This window comes from Cetorhinus maximus, chromosome 27 (genome assembly GCF_964194155.1).
Source record: "Cetorhinus maximus chromosome 27, sCetMax3.hap1.1, whole genome shotgun sequence".
NCBI classification, from domain to species: domain Eukaryota; kingdom Metazoa; phylum Chordata; class Chondrichthyes; order Lamniformes; family Cetorhinidae; genus Cetorhinus; species Cetorhinus maximus.
In genome coordinates this window covers 7533492-7556580 of record NC_135905.1, presented here as the reverse complement: position 1 = coordinate 7556580, position 23089 = coordinate 7533492, and the positions used below count along the sequence as shown (strand labels likewise).

The 23089-nt window shown below is 44.6% G+C and overlaps 1 protein-coding gene across 2 annotated transcripts in view; it reads right to left on the bottom strand.

Moving 5' to 3' along the window:
* Window positions 1-23089, bottom strand: part of opn4a (opsin 4a (melanopsin)) — a 70504-nt gene that overhangs the window by 21266 nt on the left and 26149 nt on the right. For both annotated transcript variants that reach the window (XM_078530615.1, XM_078530616.1), the window contains exons 5-8: window positions 18101-18272; window positions 4156-4317; window positions 3902-4009; window positions 2792-2969 (exon numbers count right to left, since the gene is read on the bottom strand). In XM_078530615.1, coding sequence (XP_078386741.1) covers window positions 2792-2969; window positions 3902-4009; window positions 4156-4317; window positions 18101-18272 — 620 coding nt within the window. The remainder of the gene's footprint in view (window positions 1-2791; window positions 2970-3901; window positions 4010-4155; window positions 4318-18100; window positions 18273-23089) is intronic.

Below are 23089 nucleotides of genomic sequence, written 5' to 3'. Positions count from 1 at the left end.
GCAATTAGTGGACCTACCCGTCCAACCTGAAGGTCGGCGGGCAGGTTGGGAGCGCTGGCGGCCACCTGAAAAAGCAGGAAACCTCATCCACGGGCGGGATGAGGTTTCATGACTGAATGAAAAAATTAAGATTAACTTTTACTTAAAGTTATGTCCATGTCCCAACTCATATGACATTGTCACATGAGGGGACATGGATGGTAAATGAAATTTTCGAAAGAATAAATTTTTCACTTTGGGAACCGATCTCCCTGAGGCAGCACTTAGTCTGTTATATAGGAGCAAACTTCCGCGTTTGCCGTTCCCCCCTCCCCCGCCCGCACAGGGAGTGCACAGCGCTTCTGTGCGGACGTCATGCTGGGCGGGCCTTAATTGGCCAGCCCATGAAAAATGGCGGTATCGGATGGCCGCCCGCCCACGCCCGCATCTCCCCCGACGGGGAGAAAATTTTGCCCATAGTGAAACAATGGGAATTTGCATTCAAAGAGGAAAATATGTTTAAAGGAGAGAAGGTTGTATGTAAGGGAAGGCATTCTAAGATCTAAGAAGTGTGAAAAGCCTCTAGCCTCTAAGCCTCAAACTGCTGTCTGTGAGAACTGAAGTTAAGAAAACTCACTTTGAATTCGACTGTTCAGGGTATCGTGTTACTTTGCCTGGGTCTTTTAAAATATATGCGTTTTACTGTTGCCTTAATGGAGGTGTAACTGGGAGTTAGATTAACTAGGGGAGCTAGGAATTATCATAGTAGTAATTTGTAAACCTATGTATGTGCTTAAAATCATTTTTTCTACTTAATAGAAGTTTAATCTAGTTTTGTAAGAATCCTATAGCCCATCGTAGTCTTATGACTACTGAATTTAAAGCCCACATTTCGAAATATATACAAATTGCAAAACGGTTGTGGCAGTTGTTTCAAGTTTCCCTATGGGATTTGAGCAGCTCAGTATTTACCATTGGTTGTGTCATAACAGACAGAGGGTCATAGGAGCGTAAATCCAATCTCTGCAATGTGTAGCTGTGCACTCAGAGTGCTGAAGATGAAAATCCCCTGTATATAAACCAACATTGTTGTGGATTATTTTTGAAAGATAACTTCTGCTGGCTGCATTCTTCAAAGCATTCCTTTGTGTGAGGAAGAAAGACAATGGGATGCTTTTACAATGTGTGTTGTAGTTTATAACTGTTGAAAACAAGCTGATTGTATAGATACATGTGATAGGCAACCAATGCGGGCCACTGACATTTAACATTTTGGCAAAGGGTAGCTGTTGGTCATGCCTCACATGTGACACACACAGGCTTCAAATCATAAGAAATCCATTTAAGGAAACAACAGTTTTCTTGAAAGCCAAAGTAAGGAGTGTTTAACCTGGCTTGTAACTATTTCTTTCTGCTGCTGTCAAACATTCCCGACATGAATTTGCTCACATTGCTTGGCAAAGTGCTTTACTTGGATGCACTTTACTTTTACTTAAAAAGAGGCTATTTTCAAGAAGCTGCTTTGAGGCTGCTTTAATTAACTGCACGTTGTGTAACTCACTGGCTGTTTCCCCTTTGTCCTACAATTTCCGGATTACTGCGAATGTTCTGTAGTGCAGCGACTGTGTTGTTGGGAAGGTTAACCGTCTCTGCAAATGCTATGAAAAGGTGCTGGCTGTTCAAAATTCTCCCATATGACCTCACTAAACATCAACTACTATAATTGATTAATTTTGCTTTACCATCTAGCCCATATCTGACAGTCAATAACAATGGAAAGTTTCTCTTATCAGGATCAGGTTTTTTCCCCGGACTCTAATTCCTCCATTGAGGAACTCAGTATATTTCCGTGAATGCAGTTTATCTCCTTGCTGTTTTTAAGGAAGTGTAAAAATTTTTTGGGTGGATTTTAATTTTACTCCATAGTGTAAAACAAGGGATAACCAATTGACAGCTCATTTTACACCTGGATTTTTATTTCTTTCATTTATTTAGTGACATACTTTCATATTCCTTTTGTTTGCAAAGAATGCATATGTTCAAGCCTTGCACCTTTTTTGAATTACCGGGAGCTTGGGGAGCCTATGGTTTCCCATTACTTTCTCCATAGCAATGCCTCAGCCAATCAGAGTTGACTTGCCAACCAATCAGCATCCTTTTCTCCTGTAGTATAAATTGTTGTGATAGTTTGAAATTTGGTATTCTTGCATTTTTCCTGATGAGTGCAAGATGAAAAGCTTTGGCAACATGTCTCTCTATTCAGCATATTCAAGTTCTGTATCACCAAGTGACTATTTTTATTTTTGTTGCTTTCATTCATAAAGTGTATTTTATAATCCCAATATTGTCGAGGGCATCGGGGAGCAACACCCTGCTCTTTTTCGAAATAGTGCCAAGGGATTTTTTGCATCCACCTAAGAGACCAAATAAGGCCTCAATTTATTGTGTCACCAGGAAGACAGTACATCTAGCAATGCACTCATTCAGTGAGGTGTCAGCCTAGATTACTGGCTTAACTCTCTCTAGTAGGACTTGAACTCATGACCTTTTGACTCAGAGCCTGAGCCAGAGCTGACACCTAGAATGATGATTCCAATGCTATAAATTATCCAGATGCACAACACCCAGTACTAATTGTGTTGAAGAAGTTCAATTCACTTCTTTCTGTGGGGTAGGATATTAAAGGATATAGAGTTAAGGCAGGTAAATGGAGTTAAGGCACAGGTTAACCATGATCTACATGAATGGTGGAGGAGGCGGCCTGTTCCTATGACTCTCAAAAGCTGATGTCAGTTAAGCAATGTTTGCTTACCGACTCACTATCTGAAACAGACATGCGACTCTTGGGACGGAGATTGTAACTTGAGTTCGAGATTTGGCTGGTCATGGTGGATTGCCTGGTAGAAAAGTAACTGCTCGTTAACTTGTAATCCTTATGAGACAGTCGAAGTAAACATCTGAGGAAAGGAATGTACTTCCCAATTGCCGCTCTGAAAGTGAAGAACAATAAGGTTAGCAAGCCTAATTGAATTGGAATTGAAAATTGAGAACTAACATATTGAATCAAAACCTTCTGAACCATTTAATTTTGCTTGGATAATCCTAATTTCTTTTTGAAAATGCTCTGTAAAGACTAGCATTTAGTGCCCATCCTCATTGCCCAGTCAATGGTGTTGGGATGCCTTCTTAAACTCCTACAGTCCTCCTGGTTATTCTTTGTTATGGCTTTGATGCAACTATGTGGCTTCCTAGGGGCACTTCAGAGGACGGTGAAGAGTCAACAACATTGGTGTGGTGGTTGGAGCTGTATATAGGCCAGGCCAGGTAAGGATCGTAGATTTCCATACCTAAAGGACATTAGTGGACAAGTTTGGTTTCCACTGAGTTTAGCCTATTTTCTTTAACCTGAATTTAACTTTTCAAACTTCCATGGTGGGATTTGAACTCACCCTTAACCAATTACCAGCTCAGGATTACTTGGCCAGGGATGTAACCAGTATACTACCATACCCATTGGTTCAGCACAATCATCCCTACCTGGATTACAAGAAATAATTTGAAACAAAAAACACATAAAAACAGAAAATGCTGGAAAAACTCAACAGGTCTGGCAGCATCTGTGGAGAGAGAAATAGAGGTCGGGATTTTCCGATCCTGCCCGTGTGAGATCAGGAATTCCCACCCGAAGTCAATAGGCTTTTGGCTGGTCCGTCAAATTTTCCATCCCACTTGCGGCGATTCCTGCCGTGGGCAGGACCGGAAAATCCCAGCTTGAGTAATAGTTTTGAGTCCGTATGACTCTTCTTCAGAGCTTAAAACGGTAACTCTGTTTTTCCATTTTCCAGCATTTTCTGGTTTTTTTTATCAGATTTTCAGCTTGCATTTTTGCTTTTTTGTTTTGCTTGCATTTAAAAAAAAATACCTGTACTTGGGATGAGTGATAGCGTAGACAATTGGATTGTAAATGGCCGAGGCCTTAGCAATCACAGCTGGAACAGAGTTCATGTAAGGTGTCAGGATACTGGCATACCTATAAAAACAGAGAGCAGTCAAGTGCCAGTTCGACATTGGCGGGGAGCTGAAATCGCTTCAGATGGATACTCAAGCTGGAGTGTAATTACATCCCTGGGGGTCCAGCAGTTAGCAGGAATGAAAAACAACAGTAAGTGTACATACCCAGCAAAAGCAGTGAGGGCCACTGTGGAATATGGGGACCAGGAGATGATGTAAAGCAGGATGACTATCAAAGCAATTTTGGCCATTTTCCACTCATTCGACATCCTCTGAAATCGTCTCCGGGATTCCTTGTTGGTGTTTCCTCCAATTTTCTGTACATCCCTTTTCAAAATAAGGGTTTGTTTTGTTTGAGCCAAATTTCACAAAGGTCCAAAAATGAGAACATTCATAGAATTACAAGAGGGTAGATGTCATGCATCCGCAATGTACCAAACACTGGTTAGACCACACCTGGACTCCAATGAGCAGTTCCAATTGTACCTCAGGAAGGATGTACTGGCCATTGAGGGTGTGCAGAATAGATGAACTGGAATAACACCAGAACTCTAAGGATTACGTGACCAGGACAGATTAAACAAACAGGGTTATATTCCCTGGAATTTAGAGATGATTGGATCATAGTTTTCAAGATATTAAAGGGAAAGGTAAGGTAGATTGGGAGAAATGGGGCAAATGTTAAGTGTGACCTGCATTAGGTTTAAAGGTCATGAACAAATTCAGAAAATAATCAAAAAGGCTAGTGGAATGCTCAGATTTATATTTAGAAGACTAGAATACTAGGGATAGAAGTCATGCTTTGACTTAACTCCCACATACCCATTGTGGGAGTGCAGCGCAGATTTACTAGAATGATACCTGGACTCCAAGGTTTGAAATGTGAGGAGGCATTACACAAACTTGGGATGTGTTCCCTGGAATTTAGATGGTTAAGGGGTGATTTGATCAAAGTTTTCAAGATATTAAGGGGAACAGATAGGGTGAACGGAGAGAAACTACTTTTGTTGGCTGGGCTGGGGAGTCTAGGACTATGTGGAATAGCCCAAAGATTTGAGTTGGACCTTTCAGGAGTGAAATTAGGAAACACTTCTACACAGTAAGGCAGTAGAGGTTTGGAATTCTCTTCCGCAAATGACAATTGGTGCTAGGTAGATTGTTTATTTGAAATCTGAGATGGATAGATTTTTGTTACCAAATGTTGCTATGTAGAACTAGGTCACACATCAGCCACGATCTCATTGAATGGTAGAACAGGTACGAGGGGCTAAATGGCTTACTCTTATTCCTATGAGTACTCATTCATGGGTTGAAGAAATGTGATGTGTGAATCAGACCATTTCTGAAGTGCATATGGAAAGTCATTACGGACATTACAAGGTAAATTTTGCCAGGTTCTATACCATTAACCATCCAAAATCAGGAGCACCATGAACTGGGCCTCTAATAAATGTTCTGCTAAGTGCTCCAGCAGCAGAGTCATATATGAAGACTAATGAAGAAGGAGATCATGAAATCTTTGCACCATATTTGCAGGCGATACCAATCTAGATTTCACACTGCCACACGAACCCCCAAGTGAGATGGAAGTTCAGCATGATAACTTGAAGTAGAAATCAGTGCGAATGAATGGTCTAGACAATCCATACTGAACATAATTGAATTCTTTCTAAAGAAAAGGAGCACAAAGATCTGGGCATTGGAAATTGTGTAGCTAACGAGTCAGAAGAGAAGGTAATGAGGCTTACAGAGTATTGGAATTAAATTAATAAGGCAGAAGTGAATGTGAGGAGTTGTTAAAGATTGACAGAGCAGGAGAAAATTAGAGATTAGACTTGTATTTGTTATGAATAAAATGATTTTGCTTTTTAGTCAATCACAAATTAGAAGGAGAAGCACTCAATAATCTAACTATCGGATACCACCCAGGTCAATATCACAATGTCTGGTCCAAATCTCCCTGTAAACTTCCTGCTGCATTTAACTAAAATGATGATAAGGGTGGTGGTGGTGGTGGGGGTGGGATAGTGGTATTGTCAGTGGACTAGTGTCACAAAGACACCAAGGTAATGCTCTGGGAACCCAGGTTTGAATCCCACCACAGCAGATGATGGAATTTGAGTTCAGAACAAATCTGGAATTAAATGTCTAATGATGACCATGAGCCAGCCATCCCTAGGGGGTGCGGGGCCTGGGGCAAATCACACGGTGTGGGCACTCCGTAACATTTTTAGCCAAGTTTCCTCTGGCGGCTAGGCCCCTGAGCGTGTGTGTGAAAAGGAGCACCAGCAGCGCCCCAGCTACTGAGCACTCAGGTACAATCACGTACGGCACTATTGACTGTGATGACTGTGTCACACGTAAAACTACACCTTGCTTCCAAGGCTGAACGTAATTGTTGGCTCTCCTTTTGTTACGGAGAAATCCTTGATCTCTGTGGGATTCCGTTAGAACATTTTTCCTAACACGCCCCGCATCCCAACTGGAGAAAACTTTAAGGCCAGAATTTTCCAGCCCCTCAAGCCGGTGGGATCTTCCAGTCCCACCAATGTGAACGCAGATTTCAATGGCTCGTTGGCCCTGCCTGGGGGAACCTACATATCCCCCATTCTACCATTACCATCAAGGCAGGTGATCAACCCTGGCCTAATAAAGAGTGCAGGAGGGAATGCCAGGAGCAGCACCAGGCATACCTAAAAATCAGGTGTCAACCTGGTGAAGCTACAACACAGGATTGCTTGCATGCCAAACAGCGCAAGCAGCAAGCGACAGACAGGGCTAAGTGATTCCACAACCAACAGATCAGATCCAAGTTCTTGCAGTCCTGCCACATCCAGTCGCGAATGGTGGTGGACAACTAAACAACTCACTGGAGGAGGAGGCTCCACAAATATCCCCATCCTCAATGGTGGAGGAGCCCAGCACATCAGTGCAAAAGATAAGGCTGAAGCATTTGCAACAATCTTCAGCCAGAAGTGCCGAGTGGGGATCCATCTTGGCCCCCTCCAGAGGTCCCCAACATCACAGATGTCAGTCTTCAGCCAATTCGATTCACTCCACGTGATATCAAGAAATAGCTGAAGGCACTGGATACTGCAAAGGCTCTGGGCCCTGACAACATTGCAGCAATAGTACTGAAGACTTGTGCTCCAGAACCTGCCATGCCCCTAACCAAGCTGTTCCAGTACAGCTACACACTGGCATCTACCCAGCAATGTGGAAAATTACCTAGATATATCCTGTACATAAAGTGTAGGACAAATCCAACACAGCCAATTACCACCCCATGGCCAGGGTTTCCCGGTCAGCGAGAGCAGGCCGGGGGGAGGGGGGGCGGGGTGGGGAGCGGGGGAGAGTGCGGGGCCCACTCACTGATGCATAAAATGAAGCAGGATGATATTGGGCGAAACTCCCGACGTCACCAAGCCCCATCTCAATTTTAAGGTCGGCAGGGGCTCTGCTGAATCAACTGTGCACCCGCCAACCTGTCAATGGCCTAAGGTTGGTGGGCAGGCCGGGAGCCATGGCGGGCATTGGAAAAACCATGAAACCTCAGCCACGGGCGGGGTGAGGTTCCATGTATGTTTATAACTTCTTAATAGAAGTGAAACTGAAAGTGATGGACACGTTCCAACTCATGTGACAGTCATATGAGGGGACATGTCAGGGAAATTTCTTTTTCTGTTTTCAATATTTTTTCATGTGTAGCCAATCTCCGAGGCAGCACTTAGCCTCAGGGTGATGAGAGCGCACTCTCGACTCAGGGATTCCCCCCCACCCCCCCGCCCGCCCAGGGAGCGCATAGTGCTTTCTTGCGGACGTCACGCTGGGTGGGCCTTAATTGGCCCGCCCATGTAAAATGGCAGCACGCCCCCGATCAGGGGCGCTAATTGGAGGCGCACCTCCATGTGTCCACTCTTGAACTTCCCCCCCAATGGGGGGAAAATCCTGCCCCATCAGTCTACTCTCAACAGTGCTATCAAGCGGCACTTGCTTAGCAATAACCTGCTCACTGACACTCAGTTTGGGTTCTGCCAGGGTCATTCTGCTCCTGACCCCATTACAGCCTTGATTCAAACACAGGAAAATAAAGCTGAACTCCAGGGGTGAGGTGAGAGTGACTGCCCTTGACATCGAGGCAGCATTTGACCGAGTGTGGCATCAAGGAGCCCTAGCAAAACTGGAGTCAACGGGAATCAGGGGGAAAAACTCTCTGCTGGTTAGATTCATACCTAGCACAAAGGAAGATGGTTGTGGTTGTTGGAGATCAATCACCTCAGTTCCAGGACATCACTGCAGGAGTTCCTCAGGGTAATGTCCTAGGCCCAACCATCTTCAGTTGCTTCATCAATTACCTTCCTTCCATCATAAGTCATAAGTGGGGATGTTCGCTGATGATTGCACAATGTTCAGCACCATTTGTGACTCGTCAGATACTGAAGCAATGCTTGTCCAAACGCAGCAAGACCTGGACAATATCCAAGCTTGGGCTGACAAGTGGCAAGTAACACTTGTGCTACACGAGTGCCAGGCAATGACCATCTCCAACAAGAGAGAATGCAACCATTGCCCCTTGACATTCAATGGCATTACCAACACTGAATCCCCCAATATCAACACCCTGGGGGTTACTATTGACCAGAAACTGAACTGGACTAGCCATATAAATACTGTGGCTTCAAGAGCAGGTCAGAGCGAGGAATCCTGTGGGAAGTAACTCATCTCCTGATTCCCCAAAACCTATCCACCATCTACAAAGCACAAGTCAGGAGTGTAATGGAATACTCCCCACTTGCCTGGATGAGTGCAGCTCTAACAACACTCAAAAAGCTTGACACTATTCAGAACAAAGCAGCCCACTTGATTGGCACCCCATCCACAAACATTCACGCCCTCCACCACTGACACAGCAGTGTGTATCATCTACAAGATGCACTGCAAGAACTCACCAGGGCTCCTTAGACAGCACCTTCCAATACCATCGAGAAGGACAAGGGCAGCAGATACACGAGAACACCACCATCTGCAAGCTCCCCTCCAAGCTACTCACCATCCTGACTTGGAAATATATCACTGTTCCTTCACTGTCACTGGGCCAAAATCCTGGAACTCCCTGCCTAACAGCACTGTGGGTGTAGCTACACCACATGGACTGCAGGCGGTTCAAGAAGGCAGCTCACTACCACCTTCTCAAGGGCAATTAGTGATGGGCAATAGATACTGGCCCAGCCAGAGACATCCACATCCCATGAATGAATTAAAAAAAATAAAAATCGACAATGACAGATAAAGAAGGAGGGAAGAACTACAAGGCACGTGGGGGGATTTATTCCTCGACACAGTTTTCTGTACCCCAACCCCACAACCTTATGGACTGCATTTTACGCTCCCCCACGGTGGGCATGAAGCCAGGAAGTGGGGTCTGGTAAAATCCAGCGGGTTGCCTTCCCGCTGCCTACTGAGCCCTGAACTGTCTGAAATATTACGAGATTTGCTCTTGGGCCTAATGAGACTTTTAAATGGTCAATTAATGGCCACCTAAGGGCCTCTTCCCATCCACTGAACATATTTTAGCCATGGGTGGGGAAGGCAGCTTTAGCTCACTTGGGATCCACCCTCACCTACAGTCAACCCCGCGGCGAGACCCTGGACTGACCAGTCAGTCCAGGCTCCCCCAAATTGGGGACAGCTTGTAGTCCCAGCAGTGGCCACGATTCTGCTTGGGCTCCTCGAGCGCACATTGCCGGGACTTCCTCCAGAGAAAGGCGTGGAAGTTTGGCCTTAAAGCAATTAACGTTGCTCCTAACGTTAAGTTGCTGTGGGGCAGCCATTGGGACTTTGGCGGCCTCCCCACTGCTTCAACATATTACCCCAGGGGGGTAGGGACCACACCTCCCTGTAAAATTCAGCCCAATGTGTCTCATCTTTCCTTACTACAGGAGATAAGCTGATTTTTAAATATCACTCAAGAAGGCACTCTTCCCCTTATAACAACCAAGAATTTCCACTGGGTTGAGCTTTTTCTCAGTGTAACTTGCCCCAAATCAGCAAACCTGCACAAAAGATGGTGGAATTTTTAGCGCAAATTATGTGCAGCGCAAATCAATGATTCCGCAATGATTTAAAAGTCACTGTGCTGGATGATGGCCCCATCCACAGCACTGGCCACACCCCCATATTGAATTAATGACCACGGGGAGTACCATTAAATGCGCCCATTTATTGTCCTTTGTGGAGGCGACAAGTTCAACTTCTTTTTACCAACAGAGACGCTAATAGGAATGTTTTAAATGCATTTGAATAAATACATATATTTCAAATTTGCTCAGAAACTGACCGCCGTACACGAGTGTAATTAGTGAATGATTCTGTACAGTTTTGGTAAAGTCATTTACAGCTCCTTAAAATTGGATTACTCACAAGGTTGTAGACCAGACACTGATTTAGACTGCTTATTTTTTTTGTTCTAAATGCATTTTCAGCTGCCTTCATAAAACTGCACCAAGTTGCCACTCTGAAATATATCAAGGTATTTTCAAAAAACATTTCTATTCTAAAGCATTGCCCGATTACGCTGGTTCCCAGCAGATTTTACATTCGACGAGGTGTAAATGAGTTTCAGTGGAAACCCGTGAGGAGGAGGGTCTCTGAAAACTACAAGAATTTTAGGCAAAATTTGTACCTGGGTCACTGATTGCGGCCAAAGTGGAAACTTCAGGGCAGGGACTGCAGATCTCAGTCCTGTTTTCTAAAGACCTTCCTCACCCTTTCTTAAATTTAAGTCTAGAGTCCTATTGTGGCAAAAATTATATTCTTTGTTTAGGTTTTGGTTTGGTGGCTGTCCCTTTAACTCCAGTCATTATGCATCTGAGCAAGTTCAGCATTTTAAACCGACAAATCTATCCCAAGACAATGTTGCAAGTTTCGTTTGTTATAGGCTTGGGGGAGATTACAACATGATTCAATGTTGAACAATGTTACGTGACTAGTTCAGTTTGACTGAACATCCCTCATTAAATTTGAGTGGTCAGATAGTCAAAAGCCAGAAGGTCTTTAACAAAGAGGCTGACTGTACTGTTTAAATTGGGATAGAGTGGAGAAAGCACTCAAATGAGTTTGAGTCTGAAATTCAGAAAATTAAGTTAACAGGTGAGTTACAGGTTGAGCTGCAATAAGTTTGAAAATTGCTTTAACGATTTGAAAGTCAAGTTATCACAGGAGATGCTCAGTTACAGAAAGTTAGTGCAGTAATTATGGTTTTATTTAGTGTGTAATGTACCTTTATGAATAATATTTGTTAAGGAAGATTACATGATCTGAAGTAACCAGTGGGAGAGTAGCACGGGCTATCTCAGCAGTGTAGAGATGCTGCTGAGTACATTGTAAATAAATTTAATGTTTCCACCCAAGAAGTGTCTGCTGACCAACTCTATCATCAATAGTAGCAACTCAGCCACCCTTACAACAAACTGGCGATGAGGATAAAACAGGATTGAACAGAAGGAATCCAGTTAGAAAGAAATCGGCACTGTACCTCGCCCAGTGGTTGTAAGTAGCAAGCTCCATTAGAATTGAAGAAGTTATCCTCTCTCAAAATGCCACAATTTGGGAGAATTGATCCTTTTGAACCAGCCACAGATGATTGGTCTCATTTCATCGAACGTTTCACGTTCTTTTTTCAAGTGAACGGGGGGAAGCGAAGTGGTGAGTGATCCTCTTGAGTACTTGTGGGAGCAAAAACTACAGTCTGATTTGAAGTTTGATGGCACCCAGTGCGGAAGATTCAAAGAATTTCAATGAATTGGTGGACCTCACGAAGGGTCATTTTCAACCCAAGCCCTCAGTCACGATGCAGAAGTTAATTGGCGAAATAGAGCCCCGGGTGAGACAATTGCATGCTACGTGGCAAATTTGAAGCAGCTAACGGAACATTGTGAGTTCAGTACGACTCTGAATGATGTGCTCAGAGATTGTTTAGTGTGTGGTGCGAAAGAAGACACTATTCGGAAAGGATTATCCAAAGTGAATCTGGATTTCAAGGAGGCGCTAGAGATAGCGTTGGCCATGGAAAGCGCAGTAAGAGATTCAAAAGCAATACAGGGTGCGCAAAATGATGCCGTCCTTCACATTGGGTGGGAAACCCCAGCTGAAAAGGGCGCAAAAATGCAAGACTCTGCTGAGAAGCAGGAAACAGCCCCCACTAGCCGAAGAATAAAGTAAAATAACTTAGCAGCGAAATCAAAGATAATTTTAATAGAGGTGGAAACAAGTGATCTTTTAGCGATTGGCAAAAAATCGAATGCTATTATTTTCACAGAAATGGACATGTCATGAGGCAGCGCAAGGAAATATTCAAACTGGCTTGTAAATAAAAGAAGAAGCCCAATTAAATCTACAATGTAGAAGAGCCTGAAAAAACAAATTCAGACATTTATTCATTGTTTAATCTTAAAGTTGGAAAGACAGAACCAAGATTTGTCACAGTGAATGTAAGTGGCAAACCTGTTAGAATGGAAGTGGACACATGTGCTTCCACTACAGTAATTGGGGAACACATCTTCAGGTATTTGAATAATGGTGAACATCAATTAAGTTTAGAAGAAACAGCCGCCAAGCTAAGAAACATATATGGGTGAAGACATTCAAGTAAAAGGTGTAAACAGAGTAACTATCCATTATGGAAGCCAATCAGCAAAGCTACCAGTGTTAGTATTGAAAGGCAGAGGACCAAGCCTTCTAGGGCAAAATTGGCTAAGGGAAATCAACCTTGATTGGCCACTGAGATTCCAAAAGGAAGATGGAAGCGTTCCTGTTTTAAGAAAGGAGTGTGTAAGGACTCAACCTGAAAAAATGCAGGCTGTCTTAAGCCAAAACCTGGAAGAACAGCAGAAGGAACACAAAGAGACCCTGCTTGATGACAGAGCTCGAGGTGAGGTGAGCAACCTTCACAGGGAAAAAGAAAACCTGTTAAAAGTCCTTCACACAATACAAGATTCCCTCAGGTCAGAGTTTGTACATCTGGAAAAGTATGAAGAGAAACAGAAAGAATGCAGCACTTCACTGAACAAACTGAAGAATGAGTTGGCAGAGAAGACACAACAATGCTCAATTTTCCAGGAGGCAGCAAACAAATACAAAAAAGAGATAGAAGAGCTGAAGAGTCAGTTAAATGAAACCAAAGAGGCTTTAGAAGCAAAAGTCACAAAATTTTCCAAGAAGCAGACAGATAACGAAATTTTGGGAGACTCAGCCAATGAGCTCAGACAAGTTGAGCACGCATCTGAGAGTAGTCCAGCCAATAGGTTATGGATCAAGAACACTCACCACAGCGGAAAAGGGATACTCGCAGATAGAAAATGAAGGCCTGTCCGTTATCTTTGGTGTCAAGAAATTTCACAAGTACATACGTGGCTGCCAGTTTACAATCATTTCAAAACACAAAGCATTGCTAGGATTGTTTAGTGAGGACAAGGCTATACCACCCATAGCCTCAACAAGAATACAATGATGGGCTTTAATTCGAATGCACTTTCATACATAGGCCTGGCAATCAAATCGCAAACACCGATGCCCTTAGTCGTTTGCCTTTACAAGAAAATGATGAGCACGTCCCAGTTCCACAGGAACTTGTTTTACTGTTATATTTCTTAGATTCCTCGCCGGTATTTGCTCGACAGATCAGAGGCTAGACAAGTCGGGACCCAGTTCTATCTCAAGTACAAGAACAAGTGCTACATGGTTGGTCACAGGAGCCCATATCTGATGAAATGAAACTGTACTTCAACAGAAGACATGAAATAACCAGCCAGGATGGCATCTTATTGTGGGGAGCATGAGTGATAGTTCCTCCAAAGGGAAGAGAACCACTTTTAATTGAACTACACAGTGCTCATCCAGGAAATTCCCGAATGAAGCCCATAGCAGGCAGCTATCTATGGTGGCCTGGGATAGATAGCAAAATAGAGAGTTTAGTAAAGCACTGTGTGCAATGTCAGCAACTGCAAAAGTTGCCAGTGACAGCTCTGTTACACCCATTGGAGTCGGCAGGTAGACTCTGGGTGCCGTTACACATTGACTACGTTGGACCTTTCCTGGAAAGAATGTTTCTGCTCATTGTCAATGCCCATTCAAAATGGTTGGATGTATATGAGGTGAAGTCACCAAAGTCGGCCACTACAATTGAGAAGCTACGGCAGAGTTTTGCCATTCACGGACTACCAGAAGTAGTCGTTTCCAATAAATGAGTGCTGAGTTTCAATGATTTATCAGCCTCAACGGTATCACTCATGTAAAAACTGCACCATAGCACTCTTCCTCAAACAGACTGAAATAAATTAGCATAGAAAGGGAGGAGGTTCTAGGTGGTCTGACAGGCTTAGAGGTAGATAAATCTCCAGGCCTGGATGAAATGTATCCCAGGCTGTTGAATGAGGCAAGGGAGGAGATAGCAGGGGCGCTGGCAATAATTTTCAATACCTCCCTGGCCACAGGAGAGGTACCAGAGGACTGGAGGACAGCCAATGTGGTACCGTTATTCAAGAAGGGAGGAAGGGATAAACCAGGGGACTACAGACCAGTCAGTCAAACTCAGTGGTGGGGAAACTATTGAAAGCAATTCTGAGGGACAGAATTAATCTACACTTGGAGAGACAGGGATTAATCAAGGACAGTCAGCATGGTTTTGTTAAGGGGAGGTCATGTCTGACCAATTTGGTTGAATTTTTCAAAGAGGTGACCAGGTGTGTAGATGAGGGCAATGCATTTGATGTAGTCTACTTGGACTTTAGCAAAGCTTTTCATAAGGTCCCGCATGGGAGACTGATAACGAAGGTAAGAGCCCATGGGATCCAAGGCAATTTAGCAAATTGGATCCAGAATTGGCTGAGTGGCAGGAAGCAGAGGGTGATGGTCGAGGGGTGTTTTTGTGACTGGGTGCCTGTGTCCAGTGGGGTTCCGCAGGGATCGGTGTTGGGTCCCTTGCTGTTTGGTATATATAAACAATTTAGACTTGAATGTAGGAGGGTTAATCAGTAAGTTCGTGGATGACATGAAAATTGGTGGGGTGGTAAATAGTGAGGAGGATAGCCTTAGATTACAGGAGGATATCGACAAGCTGGTCAGATGGGCTGATCAGTGGCAAATGGAATTTAATCTGGATAAGTGTGAGGTGATGCACTGGGGCAGGACAAACAAGGCACAGAAATACACGATGAATGGTAGGATCCTGGGAAGTACCAAGGATCAGAGGGACCTTGGTGTGCATGTCCACCGGTCCCTTAAGGTAGCGGGACAGGTAGATAAGGTGTTTAAGAAGGCATATGCCTTTATTAGCTGAGGCATAGAATATAAGAGCAGGGAGGTTATGCTGAACTGTATAAAACCCTGGTTAGGCCACAGCTAGAGTATTGCGTGCAGTTCTGGAATCCACATTATAGGAAGGAAGTGATTGTACAAGAGAGAGTGCAGAGGAGATTTACCAGGATGTTGCCTGGGCTGGAGAGTTTTAGTTATGAGGAGAGATTGGATAGACTGGGGTTATTTTCCCTGGAGCAGAGGAGATTGAGGGGGACATGATTGAGGTGCATAAAATTATGACGGGCATAGATAGGGTAGACAGGGAGGAACTTTTCCCCTTGGCGGAGGGATCAATAACCAGGGGGCATAGATTTAAGGTAAGGGGAAGGAGGTTTATAGGGGATGTGTGGAAGAATTTTTTCACCCAGAGTGTGGTGGGAATCTGGAATTCACTGCCTGAAAGGGTGGTAGAGGCAGAAACCCTCATAACATTTAAGAAGTATTTGGATGAGCACTTGGCATACAAGGCTATGGGCCTGGTGCTGGAAAATGGGATTAGAATAGTTAGGTACTTGTTTGACCGCGCAGACTCGATGGGCCGAAGGGCCTTTTTCTGTGCTGTAGACCTCTATGTCTCTATGATTATGAGACTGGACAAATGTGTGGTTAAAATGTTCAAGGCAGGCATGGAGAAGCTAACTGGTGATTCTTTCTTTTTCATTAGAGGACTACCCCTCACACAACGACAGGTGTCACACCTGCGGAGTTATTGTTGAAACGCCGTCTCAGGATGGGATTGAGCTTAATGATGCCGAATTTAGAGGGGAAGGTGGAAAGGAGTCTGGGAAACCAGAAAACCAGACACGACTTGCATAGTCGCAAGAGGAAATTTACCGTGGGAGAGCCGATATACGTGAAAAACTTCAAGGAAGGACCAAAGTGGTTACCGGGTGAAATAAGTGCTGTGACTAGACCTCTATCTTACCACGTGGAGGTGGAAGGCTGGATCATTCCTGTTGAGGATACTCAACCCAACTGACATGTCTGATGTTCCTGTAAGAGTTGAGGATACAGAACTGCAAGTGCCCACCGAAGCACCTGATGTTCAGGCAACCTCCGGAAAAGGAGGCTCCTGATAAAGAATCTGAAGTTGTGGAGCTGCGACATTCCACACGTACCAGGAAACCACCTGAAAGACTGAACTTGTAAATTCCTTACCTGGTGTAAATATTATGTTGTCTTGATAAATTTGTACTTGTAAATATAATATGTATAGCTGAGTTAAAGGGGGAGGAATGGAGTAATTATGGTTTTATTTAGTGTGTAATGTACCTTTAAGAATAATACTTGTTAAGGAAGATCACATGATATGTAGTAACCAATAGGAGAGTAACGCGGGCTACCTCAGCATCAGTGTACAGATAGAGTTGGAATTGAAAGTATGGGTGTAGTTGCTGCTGAGTACATTGTAAATAAACTTAATGAGCAGAATTTTACGACAGTGGGATTTTACGTTCCCGCTGTCGTCAACGGGGTTTATAATGGCTCACCGGATTTTATGGCCCCATCCCCGCCGAAACGGGGCCGTAAAACTCTGCCCAATGTTTCCACCCAAGAGGTGTCTGCCGATCAATTCTATCATCAATAGTAGCAACTCGGCCACCCTTACAACAGTTGGTTAATGTTGCTGGAAGCTTAAAGTTTCTGTTTAATCAAAGTTAGGGACGGAAGGATCTGGGTGTCCTTGTAAATGAAGCAGGAAAGATAACATGCAGATACAGAAAGCAATTAGGAAGGCAAATAGAAACATGGGAACAGGAGTAAGCCATGTGGCCCATCGAGCCTGCTCTGCCATTCAGCTTGATCGTGGCTGATCATCTACCCCAATGTCACTTTCCCGCACTATCCTCAAAAGGAATGCTGCACTTTGCAAGGGGAATGGAGCATAAAAGTAGGAAAGTCTTGCTACAAGATAATGCTGAGGCCAAACCTAGAGTATGTCTACAGTTTTGGTCCCCTTATTTAAGGAGAGATATACTTACATTGGAGGCATTTCAGAGTAGGTTCACTCAGCTCATTCCTGGAATGAAGGGGTTGTCTTATGAAGAAAGGTTGAGCAGATTGGGCCTATATTTACTGGAGATTAGAAGGATGAGGGGCAATCTTATTGAAACACAAGATTCTAAGGGGACTTGACAGGGTAGATGCTGGGAGGATGTTTCCCCTCATGGGGCAATCTAGAACAAGCGGCATAATTTCAAAATGAGAGGTCTCCTATTTAGGACGCAGATGAGGGGGAATGTATTCTCTCTGAGGAGCATGGCTCATTGGAATTCTCCATTCAACAAAGCAGTGGAGACTGGGTCACTGAATATATTCAAGGCTGACTTCAACAGATCTTTGATTGACAAGGGAGTCAAGGGTTATGGGGTCAGACAGGAAAGTGGAGTTAAGGCCACAATTCGATCAGACACAATCATATTTGAATAGCGCAGGCTTGAGAGTCTGAGTGGCCTACTTCTGCTCCTATTTCTTATATCCCACTTATGCTTTTAGACACAGTGACAAATTAGCCTGGAGAATCTTAAATCCAGCTGTGAATTGATCTAATGGAATTTGGACACATTGTTTGTAATGGGGACTGGAGGGTTGTATTCCAGAGAGAACACAGAGAGTACAGATTCCCAAAAATAAATCCTGAAGCTGCTAAACAGTGAAATGAAAAAAATAGCACCGTGCATTACGTTAAATACTCTCCCAACATGGATTCAAAATATATTAAGAAACTGCTCATTACGAGGCATGCAGGCCTGACCTGTTGGTGGACAGAATGGCCCGGAAGATGAAGACATAACAGTAGATGATGATTCCCAAAGGAATGAAGAAGACAAAGCAGAAGAGAAGCATGGTGTAAGTCCGGACAGATGAGGTGAATGTTGTGTAGTCCCAGGTACAGGAGGTCATCAATCCTTCAGGCACATAGGCACCTAGATACAGCAAGTAAAAACAACATTGTAGATGCTGTGAGTGATCTGATTTTCAGGCAATTTCTTTTATTCATTCTTGGCTTTGGATGTCACTGGCTGGGCCAGCATTTGTTGCCCAACCCTAACTGCCTTTGAGAAGGTGGTGGTGAGCTGCCTTCTTGAACCGCTGCAGCCCATGTGGTGTAGGTACACCCACAGTGCTGTTAGGGGGGCAGTTCCAGGATTTTGACCCAGCGACAGTGAAGGGATATCATTATCGTTACAAGTCAGGAAAGTGTGTCACTTGGAGGGGAACTCAGGTGGTGGTGTTCCCATGTGTCTGCTGCCCTTGTCCTTCTAAATGGAACTATTGAACTGATGGAGCTACCATCTTGAGGAATTAACTGACAATCATTTACTGCTGAGGATAACAGAGAAAGAATGCCTGCTTGAATGATGTAAAAGAGGACGCTTGGCAATATTACCCCAATAAAAGTGAGTTCCCTCAGGAGAAAGGATGATAATTGGAGTAAAATAACATGAATTTATATTAAAATTACATTTCAAATGTGTGGTGCAAATAGAACATTATTGAACAATGATGAGTGATATTGACAGTGATTCTTATATCCAGGCTAAATGGCAAAGCAGTTTTACTTACCTGTGTTCGCTTATCCGTCTGTCCTTCTGTCTGTCTGCCTGTCTGTCTATCTGTCTACCTAGACATCTGTCTGTCTGCCTGCCTGTCTTTCTGTCTGTCTATCAGTATGTCTGCCTGCCTGCCTGTCTGCCCGTCTACCTGCCTATCTTTCTGTCTAAGTGTATGTCTGCCTGCCCGTCTGCCTGCCTGTCTATCTGTATGCCTGCCTGCCTGCCCGCCCGTCTGTCTACCGATCTATCTATAAAAATACCTCGACATTCTCGGTGTCACATGTCATCTCTTGCAAATTTTTGTATCGCACTTAATGCTGGAATCACCCTTCTAAAAAAGCCATGATTCTGTCCTGTAGCCAAACCACACTTTAACAGCAGACTAATATGTTATTTTGCATGGTACAACGTTTGTGTCCATTTAGCATGGGAGGCCAAGGTGGGGTGGATGGAGAGGATAGAAGAATTGACCCTCACACTGCAGGTTGGATCCTAATTATAAGGAGAAGGGTTATTGCTCTAAGTTTCAAAATTTCACTCGTGTGAAGGCTGTGATATTCAGACCGGGTTCAGAATTTTTTGCTCTGGGTCCTATGCGTGTTTTCCTCCTTTATTACCAGTATAAATATCTGATATCAAACATTTCGATGCTTTGGTGTACAATATATCCAAAGCTTTGAGATTACTCCTACTCTCTGCTCCTCCCCCACATATATTTTTAATTGTATTAAACGGACTGACGAATATTCATGACTGAGGCTGTTGCACCGACCTGTAGATATGCAATGTGGCTTTGTTTTTTCCTATCTTCACGCACTTTTGCTTTGGAAGGATAGTGTAGAGTACCGGAAAGATTCACACGCTGATTAACAACATAAACATGGCCATCGTCAAGTGCTGAGGCGCCAGTTGAACCCTGAGCCTGTGAGCTTAGAGTCAGGAGGTGCTGCTAACTGAGCCACAGGACCATCGACAACATGAGTGATCCATTAAATGGTGTTATTACTGAAGGTCAGTTTAGCAGGTGATCTACCTGCACTTACAACCAGAAGTGACCTCAATTAACAGTATCAAAATGCCCTCTGAATAAGATCGCAGTCATGTGATTCCAGCACAGGCACAATGGACTGAATAACCACCTTCTGTGTTGTATGGTCCTTTGTATTTATTGAAAGACACAATCCCACACGGTCTTTCTAAAAGAGGGTGACTGCCCTGCAGCTCGTCAATCAGTGACAAGGCACCTCTGTTCAAGGAACACTATGGCCAGGGTTTAATGGCCTGCCGCAGCATGTCTCCCCTCAGCGGACGCGGTACGGCATTTAAATCTCCATTTAGTTCGGCGGGGCCATGATATCCCACTTTGTTGGGGGGGTGGGCGGGGGGGGGTGGGGGGGTGCAGCTGTAAAATCCTGGCCTTTATGCATTTTACACTCGGCTTGACCTTAAATGCTCAGCCGGATGTGCCATCAATGAATAATTGTCCATTCGGGGTTCACTGAGGCACAATCTATAATTATTCTCCAACAAAGTGTTCTGCCAAAACCATATGTCAGCTGACCGGTGGTGGCCTCACTTAGGTTGGATAAATACAGTGTTATTTTTCTTTCATTTTTACAGGAACTGTTTTTAGATGCCTGCATTTCACAATAATCACTGGGTAATTGTGCTTAGTTGAAGACCGAGGGCGAGACCAGGCTCGGATGCACTGACCTCCTAGGGGAGGCGATAGCATGGTGGTATTGTCACTGGGCTAGTATTCTAGCGACCCAGGGGACCTGGGTTTGAAATTGGAATCCAATAAAAATCTGGAATTAAAAGCCTAATGATGACCATGAAACCATTGCCAATTGTCGTAAAAACCCATCTGGCTCACTAATGTCCTTTAGGGGAGGAAATCTGGTGTCCTTGTCTGGCCTACATTGACTCTTAAATGCCCTCTGAGCAAGGGCAATTAGGGATGGGCAATAAATGCTGTATAAACCAGTGATGCCCACATCCCATGAACAAGTAAAAAAAAAAACCCTATGCCCTTGTTCATCCCCCTGTCCTACACCTTATGCTCTTGCACTGTTCCCTGACCTACACCCTACCCCATTTGGGGCTTGCAAGAACTGGTGACACTCTTTGTGGTTCCCCACTGTCATATAGGATATTATCATAACTGATGTCATAAGGAATAGGAACAGGAGTAGGTCATTTGGCCCATTAAGCCTGCTCTGCCATTCAATAAGATCATGGCTGATCTGATTCTGGCCTTAGCTCCACTTTCCTCCCTGCCCCCATAACCCCTAACTCCCTTGCAGATCAAAAATCTGTCTAACTCAGCCTTGAATATATTCAATGACCCAGCCTCCTCTACTGTCTGTGGAAGAGAATTCCAAACACTAACAACCCACGGAGAGAAGAAATTCCTCTTCTTCTCCCTTATTTTTAAACTGTGCCCCTTAGTCCTAGATTCCCCCGTAAAGGAGAAACATCCTCTTGGCATCTACACTGTCAAAGTGCCTCAACCCCTGTCCCCCTACCCCGGAATTGTCTATGTTTCAATAGGGTCACCTCTCACTCTTCTAAACTCCAATGATTACAGGCACAACCTGCTCAATCTCTCCTCATAAAACATTTGTTTCATCCCAGGAATAAACTAGAGAACATTCTCTGAACTTCTTCCACTGTATGTATATCCGTTTTTAAGTAAGGACCAAAATTGTACGTCAATTTCCCCTTGTTAATTTATCGAGTAGCAGTCTGGGAGCAGCTATTTCAAATGGAGCTCCCCTTACATGGAGCTCGATCATCAGGGTCAGGAACCTGATGCTTGGATAATTTTCCAGGTCCCAATCCCATAACACAACTGCGTTGTTCACGTTCCTCTATCTCGAACTGCATATGACCTAATTGGGCCGGAGATGAGCTTTGCCCCCAGTTAGCAGCACTGGGTGTAACCAGGACGCAAGAGCTGCCTGCAGGGCGTGAATGGCAGAGGCAGATAGCAGCCATGATGGGGCCTGTCGCCACCTCGCAGAGGAGAAGAGGCAGTAACTCGGAGGGCCAGCAGCCTCAAAGGGCACAAAACTGGCCAAACAGAAGGTAAAGCACATGGTCCGGCACAAGATCCCCCAGCTCCTGAAATTTTTCAACCTAAAAAAACCCTTAACTTCAACCCGCTTTGAATCTAACAGCTGTACACAAACTACACTGTAGGAGGTTCAGCGATTTCAACTTTGAAAAGTGTCCTTCCTGTCTTATTAACAAGCTCCTCAAGTAGCTTAAGGGGCCGTTAACTGAAGGCGAGAGGGCTCCCCATTGCCCAAGCTGCCGTCACTTTGAAAATTGCACCGTGTTCCGGAGACGGCAGGATCCATTGCCACGCTCCGGGAATGCGATTTTCAAATCACGCCCACACGCCCCACCAGAAAATAAAAATCCCGGCCTTGTAGTCAAAAAGTTTCCTTGGGCCAGAAACTTACCTGTGTCAGGCAGGTCAGGTGGAAGCAGGTAGGGGGCGGGCACAGAGCCGATCTCTGCCTGCGATTGGCTGCACGCCGCCATTTTATGTGGATGGGCCAATTAAGGCCCGCCCAGTGGGATGCATGGTTGGCAGTGTGACCTGTGTGGGCAGGGAGGGGGGGAAGAGGGAGAGTCGGGGCCTGCCCTCTTTCACGCCTGCGTGTGAAAGAGTGCAGTAATCTTCCTGCGGCATAGAGCTGCCTCAGGGAGATTAATTTGCTAATTAATTTGAAAATCGTCAATAAAGGATCTGAAAAATTATGTAAACTTAAGCTGGGACATGTTTGTGCAGTTAGCAAAATTTATTTAATTATTTTATTAAACCTTCAGGAAACCTCAACCCGCCCGTGGATGAGGTTTCCTGAAAAACGCGAAGGCTGCTTAGGCTCTTCGCCTGCCCGTCAACCTTAAGGTCGGACGAGCAGCGTTGGTAACAACTTTAGTTGGTTTTTTAATGGCCTCAACAGGCCGTTGACAGTTCGGTGGGTGGGCAGCCGCCTCCGGCACGTGCCCGCTGAACGAAATATCGTAATGACGTTGGGGCGCACGCCCGACGCCATCGCGCATCATTTTGCGCGTCAGCATGTCGGGCCCGCCCCCCCGCACGCCAACAGCAATATTCAGGCCTTGGAGTTGTCCCCTAACCTCTCATGACCCCTTTCCTGAACTGCCTTCGG